We start from the raw sequence: 16754 nt of genomic DNA on the forward strand, positions 1-16754 counted from the left end.
TTCATTCAGCCAAGTAACTCAGCTAATTATAAAATTTCATAACTTACTCTGATAAAAAGGTAAGTACAATACTGGAACATTTTGCTCATTTCAATATAAAACTTTTATTAAAGCAAAATACTATACATAGAGATAAGGAATACTTCTAAAATAAATTTTCAGTGAAAACACTAGCCTATATTTTGCATATCTTTTGAATAGATGTCACTGAAGTTAGGTAGATGGTCTGAGTCAAACATTTTCCCTTCGTTATTTTAATTTCCTTTGTACATCAACACAATTTAGTGAATATTCAGCTACTCTTGATAATTTATGACAACTTTAATTTCCTATTCAGTTGTATAACAGTTTAAGTAACACTTATATTCAATAAATAATTCAAATGTACTGAATAAACACTATCTACCCTGGGGACATTTCTTATTAACCCTTTCACTAAGAATTTTTTCCAATAATACTGATATTATCATCTTTGGCTATAACTCTTCCTTTTAGCATTTTCATTCATTGAATAATAGAACCAAATTATAACAAGCTAGTATTATTGAAAATGGGCTCCAAGGGAATACAATTTAAACATATAAAGATAACAGTTCAGGTGATTGGCTATTGCCACCTTATAGAAAAACATTTACCAAATAATATATTCCAGATAAACAATGACTTTGGCATTGGCTTTCTTGGAGTCTCATAAGTCTCCTGAAATTGTGTGCAAAATGTCATGGGTATGTGTTTTTTTCCTTAGGAACAAACATCTACAGATCAATAAGATCCTCAAAAGAGTGTGTAACCCAAACTAAAACTAAAACTATTCTTAGTCTTAAGAAAAAAGTAAGAAAGTAAAATTAGTAAATGTTACTTATAATTTTATTTACTCATATTCTGCCTTATTCAAAAGATAAGACAACTTTTAAATACCCATAATTTTAGATACAATTAAATGAGAAAATAAGTAATAAAGTTAGAACAAGAAGGTTGAAAAAATGAAAAAAAATTAACTGTGGTATGAAATGAAAATGCAAAATGCTTACTTATCATTAAGTCCTACATTCTTGTAAAAAGTGAGTCAAAACTGTACCTATGTTTTCTATTAGGTAATATAAAGAGAGAAAAGGGGTTGATTACAGGACTCTTAGCATCAATAAAATAAAAATCCTCTAGCTGTTCGGTAGAAGTACAAAATATTCTTAATACTGAAACCAGAGACCATTGTCTTTCATGGATCTTCTAAAAAAGTATATAATGTGTAAACAATGTTTCTACAACTTGTTTCTTATGTGCTTCAACATACAAAAATGGCCACAACAACTTTACAGAAAAGGCAACAAGAAATCTTTATATGATTACAATTTTCCTCACTGTACAATTATGCTAAATTGAAGGGAAATTTAATAAAAATAATTATATGGAAATGAATAACATAATGTCCAGGTACAAAACCCTATTCTGATTTACTCCAAGGACAGATTCTAGAACAGTAGATCTCAATCATTTTGTACACATCTAAGGGGTTGATCAGACTCCTTGGAAGAGAGATGTGACACTTCCAACTGAAGACAAGTGTTCTTAAAATCAAACAAACAAGACCCCCTGGTAATTCTGATGGACTAACTCACCACCACCCCACACTCCCCAACCTGCAGAGATGCACTAGTCAAGAGAAATGGATGGATTAACTAGCCTTCAAAAATATCTTCCATAAATATTCTGTCTCAATAAAATTCTGGAAAAAAAATAATTGCCAGGGAAATGGTTAAGTGCAAACCATAAACTTGAATAGCCACCTGAACTGAGGGAAAGACTAACATTTGCAGATTGACACTCCACTCTTGCACAAAGGAAGCTGTTAGCAAGTGCTAAAATGACAAGTTAAAAGCCTGAATTTTCATCAACCAATTTTCAATAATCTACTTTGCCTGATATTTCTGATCCTCATTAAAACATCTTCCTACTGATGATTCAAAGATACAGTTAGAATAGATACAATAAGAGCTAACAGAACTGTGCTTTCAACTACATGGTAAAAGACACCATATAAATATTTTATCACTGTTGTAAATACAAAAAAATAAGATACAAGAAGCTTTTACTTTTAAATATGGTACTCTATCATACCATTTATATTAACAAATATGCCTACTAGTTCTATAACACATAAATGTTTCTAAAAACTTAATGAATAACATATGTCACAGGATCTAGTAGGCAGATACAAAAAACATCCAGACAAAATTGTCAAGGAGCAATAACCATAAAAATCCTAGTTACTATCATAAACAAGTCTGTTATCTTATAAGCACTTAAAAAAATCATAAAAGCACTTTTAAATGGCCCATTATAATAGCACTTAGCCCTCACTTGCCCAAATTTGAACATTACATAAAAGGGTAGGGTTGCATGCACTTACAGAAGCGGTGGCAATAAGACAAATATGTCAACATCGATATCACAAGGCAAAGTACAGCTACCATTAAGAGTACAAATGAAGAGCAACAGGGCTGAAAGGAAAAGGAGCACATGTACCTGGAAAAGCTGCAGAAAGGAAACAGCAACTGAAAGGAACTTTAACTGAGGGATGAGATGGCTGATGCCACCTAGGCAACAACAGCATATCAGGCAGAGACACAAGCATGAGCAATTACACAGAAGAAAACGAAGTCTCCAGACCAGGGAACAATCCAATTTGGCTGGTGCACAGACTATGAATATGGAAGCAGGGAGACATCACGCTGGAAAATAGGTTATAATCCTGTCAGGCTAAAAAAAGTTTTAATTTAAACCCAAGCCCAGTGAAAGTCTTTCTAGATTTGAGGGCTTCTAAAATATATATACTTACACTTTATTTCTATCATCATCATTTAAGCCCCTAATACCTAGACCATTATATTAGCCTCTGACCTGGTCTCTCCATCTCAATCTCTCAATTTCCATTTTCCACTTCTAAAGTACAGTTCTGCTCATTTTCATCCCCTGATCACAGCAGATGTCCCATCAGATACGTTTCATCGAGACTTAAAATACAACATAATATTTATTAGAAATTAAAATCCAAAACTAGTAGTAGTAACATCTCTATGTTTTCCAAATGTAGAATTAGAGATAACCCAAAAGTTATACAAAGACACAGCCTTGAGAAAATGTCATTAAAAAATGAATGTCTAATTCTATTTGCCTATTAAAAACAATAAGAATGGAAATACGGGAAAAATCTAGATGTAAATAGTAAGTAAAAAATAATTAAATGCAACAACAACAAAAATACTTAACTTCAAGATTTAAAAAGGAAAATAAGAATAGTCAACTGAGATATAACAGAAAACCCATTAAAAAATCAAGCAAATAAAGTAATGTACTGTGAAATAATGAAATAATTAAAATATGAGATGAAGTGATATATTATTCATTATGTGGTACTGAGGAAATAACTAAACATTGGCAAAATAAAGTCAACTGCTTACTACCCTCAAGGACAGTGAATACCATTGCCTGGTGTTGTGAAATGTGGTGATTATATGTGTTTAAGTTATACCAAAATAAAGTGCAGATGGATAACAATAAAAACATAAAAATATTTTAAAAGTATGTAAGTGAATATTTTTGTAATATTATGGTGAGGAACCAAAGTAATCCATTAAGTAAAAGATTAACAAATATAACTATAAAACTTTAAAAGGTATACATAAAATATCAAATAAGATAAATCTGCCTGGGAAACAAAGTTACAGTTTATATAGTAATGCAAATGTACCTCTATTATGTAAAGAATATTTATAAATCAACACAGCAATAGCAAAATGAGCCAAGAACAAAAACAGGTAGCCCCTCCCCCATGAAAAACAAACACAAAACTGTTCAACCACAGACAGCAAAAAACAAATGAAAATTAGAATAAGTTATAAAACAAATTAATATACAATTTTTCACATAATTAATTAGCAAATAATTTTTAAAATGCTAATGTCTACTAATTATGACTAAGCTGTGGTGTGCTCTTTCACATTGGTACTGGAAATACATTTCATTTTGAAATATTAAACAAAATCTTAAATATAACCTTTGACCAAGAAATTCAACTTCCAAAATGTATCCTAAGAAAACAAATAATTTTGCAAAAATGTAGTCAAGTATGGTCATCAAAGGATAGTTACACTAGTGAAAGAAAAAAAAAAAAAGAGACCAAATTGTTAAAATAGTAGACTATTTACATTAAATTACCAGAAAGTTTTCAACTGAATATAATCTAGCCATTAAAGTGATATAGATCAATGTTTATTAACATGGAAAGATGCCCATAATTTAACATTAAGAACAAAATAATTATGAACAATAGAGTAATATATAGGCAAATAGTTGGGGGGTTAGTTTCCCAAAATGAATTTCTAGGTGATACCTATCTACATTTTCTGGTTTTCAGCAATTAATATATATCTGAAGTTTCTAATTTTCACAATGAATATATATTAGTATAATTTTACAAATTAAAAACACTGTTTTATTAAACCATTGATAGTAGTCTGGCAGTAGTACTTAATTTTTAAAACAATACAGAATTGAGCTGGTTTTTCTAAACCTATTTATTAAAAGATACAGTAGAAGGCAGGCCTTATCAAAATTCCTTTCTCAGCTGTACTTATGACCTTAACAATAGCCACCAAACATAAGTGGAGAATCATATTATTAAATTAAGCTTATACAAATAAAGTTGAAACTTTAAAAGGCAAGTTAATTGATATAATATTTAAAAGAGACATTTTCCAGATTGAGACTAATATATGTCAATATCCAGATCTTGTTTTTTCTCTTTAGTTTAATGTTGTCTTTATTTATGCATGTACTTTATAAAATACTCATTCCTCTGTCATATTTGTAGATATTTTAAAAATCACACCTGTCAGAATGGCTATCATCAATAAATCAACAAACGATATGTGCTGGAAAGGATGCAGAGAAAAAGGAACCCTCTTGCACTGCTGGTGGAAATGCAGACTGGTGCAGCCACTGTGGAAAAACAGTATGGAATTTCCTCAAAAAATTAAAAATAGAACTTCCATTTGACCCAGTAATTCCACTTCTAGGAATATATCCCAAGAAACTAGAAAACACCAATCAGAAAGGATATAGGCACCCCTATGTTCATAGCAGCACAATTTACAATTGCTAAGATTTGGAAACAGCCTAAGTACCCATCAGCAGATGAGTGGATTAAAAAACTGTGGTATATCTACACAATGGAATACTACACTGTGTATGGAATTCTTACCATTTGCAACAGCATGGATGGAACTAGAGAGCATAATGCTAAGCGAAATAAGCCAGTCAGAGAAAGATAAATATCATATGATCTCACTCATTTATGGAATATAATGATCAACATAAGCTGATGAACAAAAATAGAACCAGAGTCACAGAAGCATTGAACAGACTGTACAAGCTATGAGGGGAGGCAGGGGGCGAGGGGGTAAGAGATTAACCAAAGGACTTGTATGTATGCATATTAGTATAAAAAATAAACAAAAGGGGAAGTGGAGGGGTGAAGGCATGTGCCGGGGGTTGGGGGAGGCTGGGTAGAGGTCAATGGGGGAAAAAGAAGACTTATGTAATACATTAAACAATAAATTAAGTTTAAAAAAATTAAAAAATACCCTGGAAAACTCCATTAACACAGTGCATTCATTGTAATTTCTCCAGCCCTTGGAATGTTCCTTGAATAAGTTTTCCTGTGTTATCTTATATTTTCATTAGGCCAAGCTATCAAAATTACAGAGGTAAAAATTCACTAAGCTGAACACTTACAGTATGTGCACATTTTTTATACTTCAAAAAATGTTAAAACTAAAATTATAGAGGCTAGTTAAATGATGTCTATCTAATGTCCTTAAATGTTCTCTAGAATACATTTAAATAACCAGAAGCAAATTACAAACCTTGACTAAGATATAGTTTTTCTTGGAACAGTCAAAAAGAAAATCATTTAAATCCCAAACCAATCTTAACTGAGATAAATGTTGGTTCAAAAGAAAAAAGCAATCAGCATCAATGCAAAGAGAAGACAACATTAAATTTTTTTTAAATTTACTAAATTATATAGGTCATTCAACTTCAACTGACAAATAGTATTGCTATAGCCCATACCCCAAAATTACAAAAGCCCCAATTCACACAATACTTGTGTCTCAAAGAAGTTTGATTCTCATTAACACCTCCCCACCAGAGTATTGGTGGAGGAAATAAATAATAAGTCAGGTTCCTCTCCTAGGATTATTAATCTCATCCAGAATCTGCTTCCCCATATGTAAAATGATAACATGCACCTTAAGGGGCTATTGTAAAACTTCAATTAGATAAAACATATACCATGTTTTGCACAATACTTGCCATATAGCAATAAATGGCAGCTTTGGTCATTTTCCTGAAATTTTAATATCTACATATATAAAAGCCTAAGTGACTGAATGACCCGACTGGAATGACCGGTCGCTATGACACGCACTGACCACCAGGAGGCAGACGCTCAACGCAGGAGCTGCCCCCTGGTGGTCAGTCACTCCCAACTGCAGGAGCACCGCTCAGCTGAGACCCTTCAGTGGCCCACCAGCCCAGTGGCAGCCACTCACTCCCTATTAGTCCTGCAGGTCCAATATCTGGAGAACGAGCCAGGCACCAACAGACCGCGTCATCAGCACAATCCCGACAGCGCCACCAGCCTCCTGGAAGTCGGCCTTGGGCACCACAGCCACTTTCCCTCCCTAGATGCTCCACAAGGAAGAAACAATATAAAAGCGGCCGCCAGATAGCTCCCGGCAACCAGCGCAAATGTCAGCAGGACAGATCCAGATCCCGTGCTGGCAGCTGGCAAGGGCGAACCACCACCTGCACAGGGTCGATTGCATCCCAGCCCCAACCCCCACCCGTTGGGACCCCACCCATGAACAAATTCGTGCACCGGGCCTCTAGTTTTAAAATATTTACTAATATATTTTCAATTCAATTATGTGATGTATTTTAAAAAAGGAATCTATTCCTCAAAAAAAGTACTTCCTACTTTCCTGTTACAGTAGGAATTTGAGACTTGATATTCACTTTTCTTAAATGTTTTTTATCCCCGTCCAGTACCCATTTTTAACTTGAAAATCATCTTTATACAGAGAGAAACCAAGATAGCGGCATAGGTAAACACCTGAACTTGCTCCCTCGCACAACCATTTCAAAACTACAACTAAAAGACAAAACGAACATCATCCAGAACCACGGAAACGCTGGCGAGTGGAAATTCTACAACTAGAAGGAAAGAGAAAAGCACACTGAGACTCAGAGGGTGCAGAAGTAAAGGGCAGAGGAATGGAGGCGCGCTTGCGGAAAGGGCTGGCAGCTAAGGACGCGGTTCTCTTTTTCAATCAGGAGGGAGACACAAGCTCCCGACTGCTCTGAACTCCAGTTCCAGGCGAGACTCTGGGGACCCAGACTCATATGGGGGGGAAACTGGACTGTCTGGCATCAGGCCAGAACACGAGGGCGGCTTTTTCTCAGAGGTGCTTGCAGCAATTACCACGGGACACTGAGACCCAGGGGGCCACTTAGGGCAGGGCGGAAGGTCAGCTCTTGCTGTATGCTCCGCCCTGTTGATTCCCTGAGACCCCGCCCCACCCAATTTACAACCCCACCCCAGCTGTGCAGAGGCTTTTGCATATGAATGGCCTGGCCCTTTGCAATCTAAAATTACCTAACAAACTGCAGCTGAGTCAGAGAGACCCAGAACTTCCAAGGCTCCACAGCAGCTTGCATTGTTTCACAGCTGGGCCTCATCTGGGTACCTCCAAAACCCAAACAAAGAAGAGGAATCTGCATATCTCTCCATAGCTGCTGCTGGGTGGCCTCAGGCAGAGGCTAAATTTGCACCTCCTTGGAGATCCAAGAGCCAGTGTACCCAGTGGTCAGAGTGGGACCATCCAGATTACAACTCCTCAGATCCATAAGGAACACACTCAGGGGGCAGACTCAGTGAGCACCAAAGCCCCACTGAAGCAAATCCTGCCCCTTAAGGGTGTCTCCAGCACAGAAGTTCTCCCAGCATAGACACAGCTGATCCTCACAGCCAACTGGCCTCTAGGTCAATTCCTCCCAGTGATACCAACAACAATCAAGGCTTAACCACAATAAAACTGTGCACACAGCCCACAAAGGGGTGCACCAAGAGTGTCCACCTTAGGTAATTGGGGAGGCTGAGCCACTGGGCCCTACAGGACACCTAGCACACAAAGCCACTCTATCAACACAGGGAAGCAGCCAGAATGCGGAGACAAAGAAACAGGTCACAAATGAAAGAAATAGATGAAAGCAAACTACTGGATATAGTGTTCAAAACCACAGTTACAAGGTTTTTCAAGAAGTTTCTAGAAACGGCCGATAAATTTGGTGAGTCCCTCGAGGATATGAAAAAGGACTAACTAGAACTTAAGCATACACTGACTGAAATAAAGAATAATATACAGAGATCCAACAGCAGACTAGAGGATGGCAAGAATCAAGTCAAAGATTGGAAATACAAAGAAGCAAAAAACACCCAGCCGGAAAAGCAAAAAGAAAAAAGAATCCAAAAATATGAAGATAGTGTGTAAGGAGCCTCTGGGATAACTTCAAGCGTACCAATATCCAAATTACAGGGGTGCCAGATGAAGAGAGAGAGCAAGATACTGAAAACCTATTTGAAGAAATAATGACAGAAAACTTCCCCCACCTGGTGAAAGAATTAGACTTATAAGTCCAGGAAGCACAGAGAACCCCAAACAAAAGGAATCCAAAGAGGACCACACAAAGACACATTATAATTAAAATGCCAAGAGCAAAAGACAGAGAGAGAATATTAAAAGCAGCACGAGAAAAACAGTTAGTTACCTACAAATGAGCACCCATACGACTGTCAGCTTATTTCTCAACAGAAACTATGCAGGCCAGAAGGGAGTGGCAAGAAATATTCAAAGTGATGAATAGCAAGAACCTACAACCAAGATTACTCTACCCAGCAAAGCTATCATTCAGAATTGAAGGGCAAATAAAGAGCTTCACAGATAAGAAAAAGCTACAGGAGTTCATCACCGCCAAACCAGTATTATATGAAATGCTGAAGGGTATTCTTTAAAAAGAGGAAGAAGAAGAAAAAGGTAAAGATAAAAATTATGAACAACAAATACATATCTATCAACAAGTGAATCTAAAAATCAAGTGAATAAAAAATATTCTGACCCAGAGTCAGAATAATCTGGTGAATATAATAGTATCAGGGGCATAGAAAGGGAGTGGACTGACAATCCTCGGGGGGGCAAGGGGTGTGGGGGGTGCGGGAAGAGACTGGACAAAAATCATACACCTATGGATGAGGACAGTAGGGGGGGGTGTAAGGGCATGGGGTGGGGTGGGAACCGGGTGGAGGGGAGCTATGGGGGGGGTAAAGAGGAACAACTGTAATAATCTAAACAATAAAGATTTTTAAAAATAAATAAATAAATAAATAAATAAATAAAATAATAAAAGGTTTAAAAAAAAAATCCGAAGTCCATTAAATCAAAGTCAGCAAAATCCAGGGTTTACTGTAAATTTATTTAAGTCTTCTGGTAAGAGAATAGTGAGGATTTTTCTTACTATTTTATGAAAAATGCAGATGAGCCAAAACAAGAAAGCTAAGAGGAGACTAGTTTCTCTTAAGGATGATCATGATGATCATCATCACCGTCATCATCAGTTTTACGCTTAGTTCTAACAATTTTTAAAAAATATATTTTGACTGATTTCAGAGAGAAAGGTAAAGGGAGAGAGAGATAGAAACATCAATGATGAGAATCATTGATCGTCTGCCTCCTACAAGCCTGCAACCTAGCTTGCGCCCTGACTGGAAATCAAATTGTGCCCCTCTGGTTGATACATCGACACTGAACCACTGAGCCACATCGGCCAGGTTATGCTTAGTTTTAGAAAAGAATGTACCTTAAGCTTATCAAACACAAAACTACATCTCATTCACTCATTTTTATGTGAGGTTTCTAACAAACTGCAAGTCTTAATGCATATTGCAACCTAATGGTTTGATAAATTTAATTATAAGTAATAGATTTTATTAAACATAAGTCTACATATGTTATTTTTAAAAACTATAAAACTTCAAAAATATAAAAGTAGACTGGCAGAAATGAAGAGATTTGCTTCTGTTTAGAAAATGTCATTATTATAAAAAGATACAAAATTTATCATATTAACCTATAAATATGAAGCATCCAAAACTAACAAGTTTGGGTCAAGATGGCAGAAGAGGTAAATGTGGTACTCCCATCCTCCCACAACCACATCAAAATTATAGCTAAACTACAGAACAACCATCATTCAGATCTGCCTAACGTCTAACTGAATGGAAACTGTACAGCTAGCAATTAAAAGAAACCACGTGGAGACTGGTAGGAAGGGAGAAGATGGGGGGGAATGGGCTGGTCCCACACCCACATGTGAGAGGCATATCTCAGCTGCAGAGGTCCCCGCTGAGGAGCAAGGGGTCTCCATGCCAGGAAAACAAGTCTCCATAATTTCTGTCTATAAAAACCAACAGGGATTGTGGCTAATGAGAAGGAGACTGATGGAGTTCCAGGCAGTTTCTCCTAAAAGGCCCACACTCGGCCTTGCTTGGATTCACTCCCTCTGAGCTCCAGTGCTGGGACAGCAGCTTAAACGGCATTACGGACTTATATGGAGAGGAACTGAATCAACTGGAATCAGGGCCAGAACTGGGGGGCAGCTTTCTACCAGACAAAAGTGTTAGCAGAGACCACTGTTTCTTTTCTGAGCACTTCCTCCAACAAAGCCATATCTGAGTCTCCATCAACCAGGCTCACACTGTTTGTTCTGCCCTGGTGATTCTCTGAGACCCTGCCTTACCCAAAATGCTGGCCACCCCAAGCAGTTTCCAATGGCTTTCCCATACAAATTGCCTGTCCTTGCTCATACTTCAAATATTCGTAATAACTCTCAACAAGCAGCATCTGGCCTCACAGTAACCTATACCTCTCGCTAAGTGGCCCCAGGCCCAACACTAGCAGCAGCAGGCCTTGGTTCACAGTTTGGCCTTGCCTGGGCACCTCCAAGTACAGCAAAGTAGCAGCCATGTGCAGCTCACTTTGTACTTCATGCCAAGTGGCCCAAGGCAGAACACAGGTGGTGGCGGGCTTCGGCTTGTACTTTCCAGGAGGACCCAGAGTCAGCACACCCAGTAGACAGTTTCAGATCACGTCAAAGCATCACCCAACCACCTCAACAAGCTACACACTCAAGGGCGGACTCAGCAGGCAACCAGAGCCCTTTTGAAGTAAGATCTGCTCGGTGGGTGGGCCCCTACACAGATGATCCTCCATGGTGGAAGCCAGTCCTTGCAGCTTTAAAAATTTTAAAAAGTTAGCCCTAATTGGTTTGGCTCAGTGGCTAGAGCGTCGGCCTGCGGACTGAAGGGTCCCAGGTTCGATTCTGGTCAAGGGCATGTACCCTGGTTGCGGGCACGTCCCCAGTGGGGCGTGTGCAGGAGGCAGTCGATCGATGTTTCTGACTCTCCCTCTCCCTTCTCTGTAAAAAAATCAATAAAATATATATATTTTTAAAAATTTAAAAAGTTAAATTAATACAATCCATTTTGAGATAAACCCACCACAAACTATACTTTCTCAACAACCTCTCATCATCATTTATAGTAATAAAAGCGTAATATGCTAATTAGACCAGACAGCCAAACGACCTTCCGGATGAAGCTGGGACTGTGAGGGCCAAGGCAAGCCGCTGCAGCTGCGAGGGCCAAGCCCCTTGCATGAATTTCGTGCATCGGGCCTCTAGTAATATTTATAAAACTATGGGTAAAGCCAACACCTCAGGGAAGGATAGTGGGTTTATACTCTGCACTGCACAAACTCAAAGCATTATAATTGACTAGAGGCCCAGTGCATGATTTAATCATGCACCTGGTGCACCAGCAGGCTGTCCGCCGGTGCCCCAGGCCTTCCGAAAGCCTCCGGCGCTGCGGAGGCTTTCGAAAGGCCTTGCGCCGGAGCAGACAGGCGGCCAGGTCCCCCGCTTTGGCCTTTGACCGCGGGGGACCTGTCCGGCTGGCTGTCCGCAGGCGCCCCAGGCCTTCCGAAAGCCTCCGGCGCTGCGGAGGCTTTCGAAAGGCCTTGCGCCGGAGCAGACAGGCGGCCAGGTCCCCCGCTTTGGCCTTTGACCGCGGGGGACCTGTCCGGCTGGCTGTCCGCAGGCGCCCCAGGCCTTCCGAAAGCCTCCGGCGCTGCGGAGGCTTTCGAAAGGCCTTGCGCCGGAGCAGACAGGCGGCCAGGTCCCCCGCTTTGGCCTTTGACCGCGGGGGACCTGTCCGGCTGGCTGTCCGCAGGCGCCCCAGGCCTTCCGAAAGCCTCCGGCGCTGCGGAGGCTTTCGAAAGGCCTTGCGCCGGAGCAGACAGGCGGCCAGGTCCCCCGCTTTGGCCTTTGACCGCGGGGGACCTGTCCGGCTGGCTGTCCGCAGGCGCCCCAGGCCTTCCGAAAGCCTCCGGCGCTGCGGAGGCTTTCGAAAGGCCTTGCGCCGGAGCAGACAGGCGGCCAGGTCCCCCGCTTTGGCCTTTGACCGCGGGGGACCTGTCCGGCTGGCTGTCCGCAGGCGCCCCAGGCCTTCCGAAAGCCTCCGGCGCTGCGGAGGCTTTCGAAAGGCCTTGCGCCGGAGCAGACAGGCGGCCAGGTCCCCCGCTTTGGCCTTTGATCGCGGGGGACCTGTCCGGCTGGCTGTCCGCAGGCGCCCCAGGCCTTCCGAAAGCCTCCGGCAGCCATGGTACAGACGCTGAGCTCGCGGCGCCAGAGGCGCCGCGAGCTCAGCGTCCTTCTGGCCCAATCACCTACCCCGGCCACCCTGAGTCCCGCCCCCTGTGCCTCCTGCTGGCCCAATCGTGGGCGTAGCGGAGTGATGGTAATTTACATATTACCATTTTATTATGTAGGATATTTGTGTCTGATTTTTTAAAAGTTAAAAGCAAAAAATAACTTCGGATACTAGGATTTTTATACTCCTAAATTTAGCACAGTCTGAAAAAAGCAATCATTACTCACTGTTAAAAACTTAACTTTTTATACAATATCTTCCCAGCATTACAAATCACAAGTTGGATATATTCCCAATGATGTGCCTAAGCAATGTATTTAAGCATTATAAATTGAAATGTGTTGAAGCATGATTTGTGAAGGATATTACATTTCTTAGTAAAAAATATGGAATAATCTCTACTATGTAATTGAAATATCAAACAGAAAATTTCAAAAAAAATGTAATACACATCTTTCAGATATTATTTTGCCGTAACTACTTTCACAGCACACCACCAAGACTAAATAGAATCTTGATATTTGAGATGAATATAAAGACCTTTTGAACCTACAAAGTTACAAATACTACTAAACACATCCACTTCAGAAAAATTACTGTGTGCCTATTTGGAAAAACACACAAATCCTTATTAAAATGCAGGTGCTAGGTAATTCTATGCCCACTCATAGGTATTCAAAGTTTTGCCTGAAAAATTATCAACTGCTTCATCACAGACCTTGCAGCTTTTTAACAGTCAAAAACATGAATGTTAAACCCTTGAATGTCAAGAGTCTAAATGTTTCAGGAACAAATGAAGAAATGAATTCAATAATCTTCTAGGCATAATGTCAACATGAGATTTGTCACCTAAAAAACAGCATTTCTCCTAGATATTTATCCTAGGGAAATAAAAACTTGTACACAAATGTTTATAGTAGTTCTATTCATAATCACCAAAAACTGAAAATGCAAATTTCCTTCAATCAGTAAATCAAAAAACAAATAGTGGTACAACAACACAATGGTATTCCAACAAACACAAAGTAACAAACTACGGTATATACAAAAACTTAGATAATTTTCAAAGGTATTATGCTGAGTACAAGAAATCAGTCTCAAAAGGTTACATATAATTCCATTTATATGACATTCTCCAAAAGACAAAACAACAGTAATGCAGAACCAATTGGGTGGTTGCCAGGGTTAGGAGTAGGGGAGGGGAGGTAAGTAGGCATTATTATAGAAGGAGATCATGAGGGTGATGGAGCTATTCTATACCATGACTGTGCTGGAGGTTACATGAATCTATACATAGGTTAAAATTCACAGGCCTATATTTTAAAAAGGCCAATTATACCATATGATAATTTTAAATATAAACAGCATTTCTAAGAAATCAACTAATTTTACTCACCCATTTTGAAAAGTGACAATGTTGTAAACAATCAATTATTAAATAAGTTTGCTCGATAATATTTGTTAATGGTGATAAGGTAACAAAAGACAACAAAATCAAGTGACTGAAATCCTTTAAAACTCTACTAACTTCGTAATCAAAAGGACTTACCAAGTTCATTGAGACTCTGGGCAGCTTTTGTTATCTCTCTACTACCCCCTTGCAGTTGTCCTTGGAGTCTCTTACTGAGATGCAAGATGCGAATTATTCTCCGAAGCAAATCACAGGCAACCTGTACAAATATCATAATGTTCGGTAAGTATGTAAATCTGGCTCTAGCTGGTATGGGTCAGTGGATAGAGCACTGGCCCTCGGACTGAAGGGTCCCTGGTTTGTTTCTGGTCAAGGGCATGTATGTACCTTAGCTGCATGCTCGATTCCAGCCCCATTTGGGGCTCATGCGGGAGGCAACCAATCAATGTGTCTCTCTCACAGAGATATTTCTCTCTGTCTCTCCTCCTCCCTCTATTCTCTCTAAAAAATATCCCCAGGTGAGGATTAACAACAACAACAAAAAATACGTAAACCTGTCCATTATTTCCAAATGCTACTGATTCATTGTCTTTTTTGTTTTTCTACCACTCAGTAACCTAAATAATCACAACTTTTAAAAATCATCATTTCAAAAACTCCAATTTATACCCAATGGAGAGAACTTGGGATTGAGGTGCAATGAAATCCAGGGACTCTTCTCTATGCCAGTGGTCCTCACTCTTGACTTCATATTAAATTCAAGTGGGTACGTTCAAAACGTTCCAATGCCCAGGCCATAGCCCTGACCAATTAAATCAGAACCTCTAGCCGTGGGAACTAAGCATATATATTTTTTTAATATCCTAAATGGTGCCAATGTGCAGCCAAAGCTGACAACCACTGTCTAGGACTGCCCAGCTTCCTCCTATGGCCTCTTATTGTTTCCAATCCTGGTTTCTCTTTTCTAGGTCCCTTGGGGAACAGACTTAAAACTTCTCCCAATTTTACTAGACCTTAAAGAATAAGTATGCCCTACTTGATTTTTCCTAATTTTTTAACACTAATAATTATCCAAAAAAAGTTACGGTATGTTTTAAAAACTACCATATATGACCTCCTATTACCTTTACATTATCAGATCCAACACTGGTTCTTTACCTATCCAAAGGACTATGACATGAAATAAAGACTGATGTCTTTCAGGGTATTTTACTACAGAAGCAGGACCCAGGACAATTGCCTGGGGGAGAGTGGGGAGAAAAGAGACTGCTGAAATAATATATACTAGTATGTAATGACCTTCAGCGTCAGCAGTGATAATGAAGAAAAGAGAGACAGTCTATGCTGCTGCTGCATTACCACCATCTTTGAATGGCCCTGAAGCTGGTTGAAAAGCAAGGACATCTCCCATCTAAAGAGGAAAATCCTAACTGGTGGCAATGAAAATTAAAAGCACTGAGAGCACAGGGTCCCTGAGGCTCCAGCTATAAACATTTTGTTTTTCTGAGTGAAATACACACATACCAGAGCCACACAGCCACATTCATGCACCCGTAACGCACACACACAACATATACAAACCTAAAATCAAATATGCATTTATAAACATATATAAGTCAAAGGCAACAAGGTATTAAACTTGTTTGCCTGACTGCATTTATGAGTAACTATAGTCTGAAGTGCATAAAATAATAAAGTCAATGACAAATAAGAATTTCCCCCCTAGAAGATTTGGGCATCTTTATCTTTTAATTACTACATTTTATTTACTTTTTGAATAGATAATATAAGCATTTGATTCAAAAGATAATATCACCCTCATATTTCTATGTCCCAAATATGAACTTGCCCAAAATAACCACTATTATCAGTTTCTTGCTTTTAAGACTGAATTTTTAGATGGACCATTTGGCAAGTAGAATCCCTAGCAATCACTCCTCTGGGATTCTAAATACATTATGAGAAATACAGATCTTACTTTAGTCTAATCAGAATTATCCTGCCAGAATTCCCCATTACCTACCCAATAAAGGATATAGCCTCAAACATTAAATCTTTGAGCTTATTTCTAATGCTTTTACTTTTAACCATATTAATCTGTCACCAAGTCTTACTGATGATTTTTCTGATGCATAACATAATAGTTGCTTTACTTCTATTCCTACTAGCATCACCCTAATCCAAATCTTTATCACCTTTACCTTAATACTGTGGTCTCCTGGCCAGCTTTCTGAAATCCATCCTGCCAGATTTATTGTCTTAGAAACAGTTTTCAGCACTCCAGCCCCATTTTTAATAAACTTCACTGGCTTATTATGTTGAATATTCTCAGAATAGCATTTAATAAAATCCTCAGTCAACAAGTCTTAGATAATCTGTAATGCATCACCTTTCACCATTTCCTAATATAGTTGCCTCCACTCCAATCAATTTCTTTTCCTTCCTCATTTTTTATTT

The 16754-nt window shown here is 39.0% G+C and overlaps 1 protein-coding gene across 1 annotated transcript in view; it reads right to left on the reverse strand.

The window, feature by feature from the left end:
* COG5 (component of oligomeric golgi complex 5) overlaps positions 1-16754 on the reverse strand; it is a 200221-nt gene that overhangs the window by 161312 nt on the left and 22155 nt on the right. The window contains exon 6 of the mRNA XM_079786047.1: positions 14436-14556. Coding sequence (XP_079642173.1) covers positions 14436-14556 — 121 coding nt within the window. The remainder of the gene's footprint in view (positions 1-14435; positions 14557-16754) is intronic.

The sequence above is a fragment of the Cnephaeus nilssonii genome (genome assembly GCF_951640355.1).
Source record: "Cnephaeus nilssonii genome assembly, chromosome: 12".
Lineage (NCBI taxonomy): Eukaryota > Metazoa > Chordata > Mammalia > Chiroptera > Vespertilionidae > Cnephaeus > Cnephaeus nilssonii.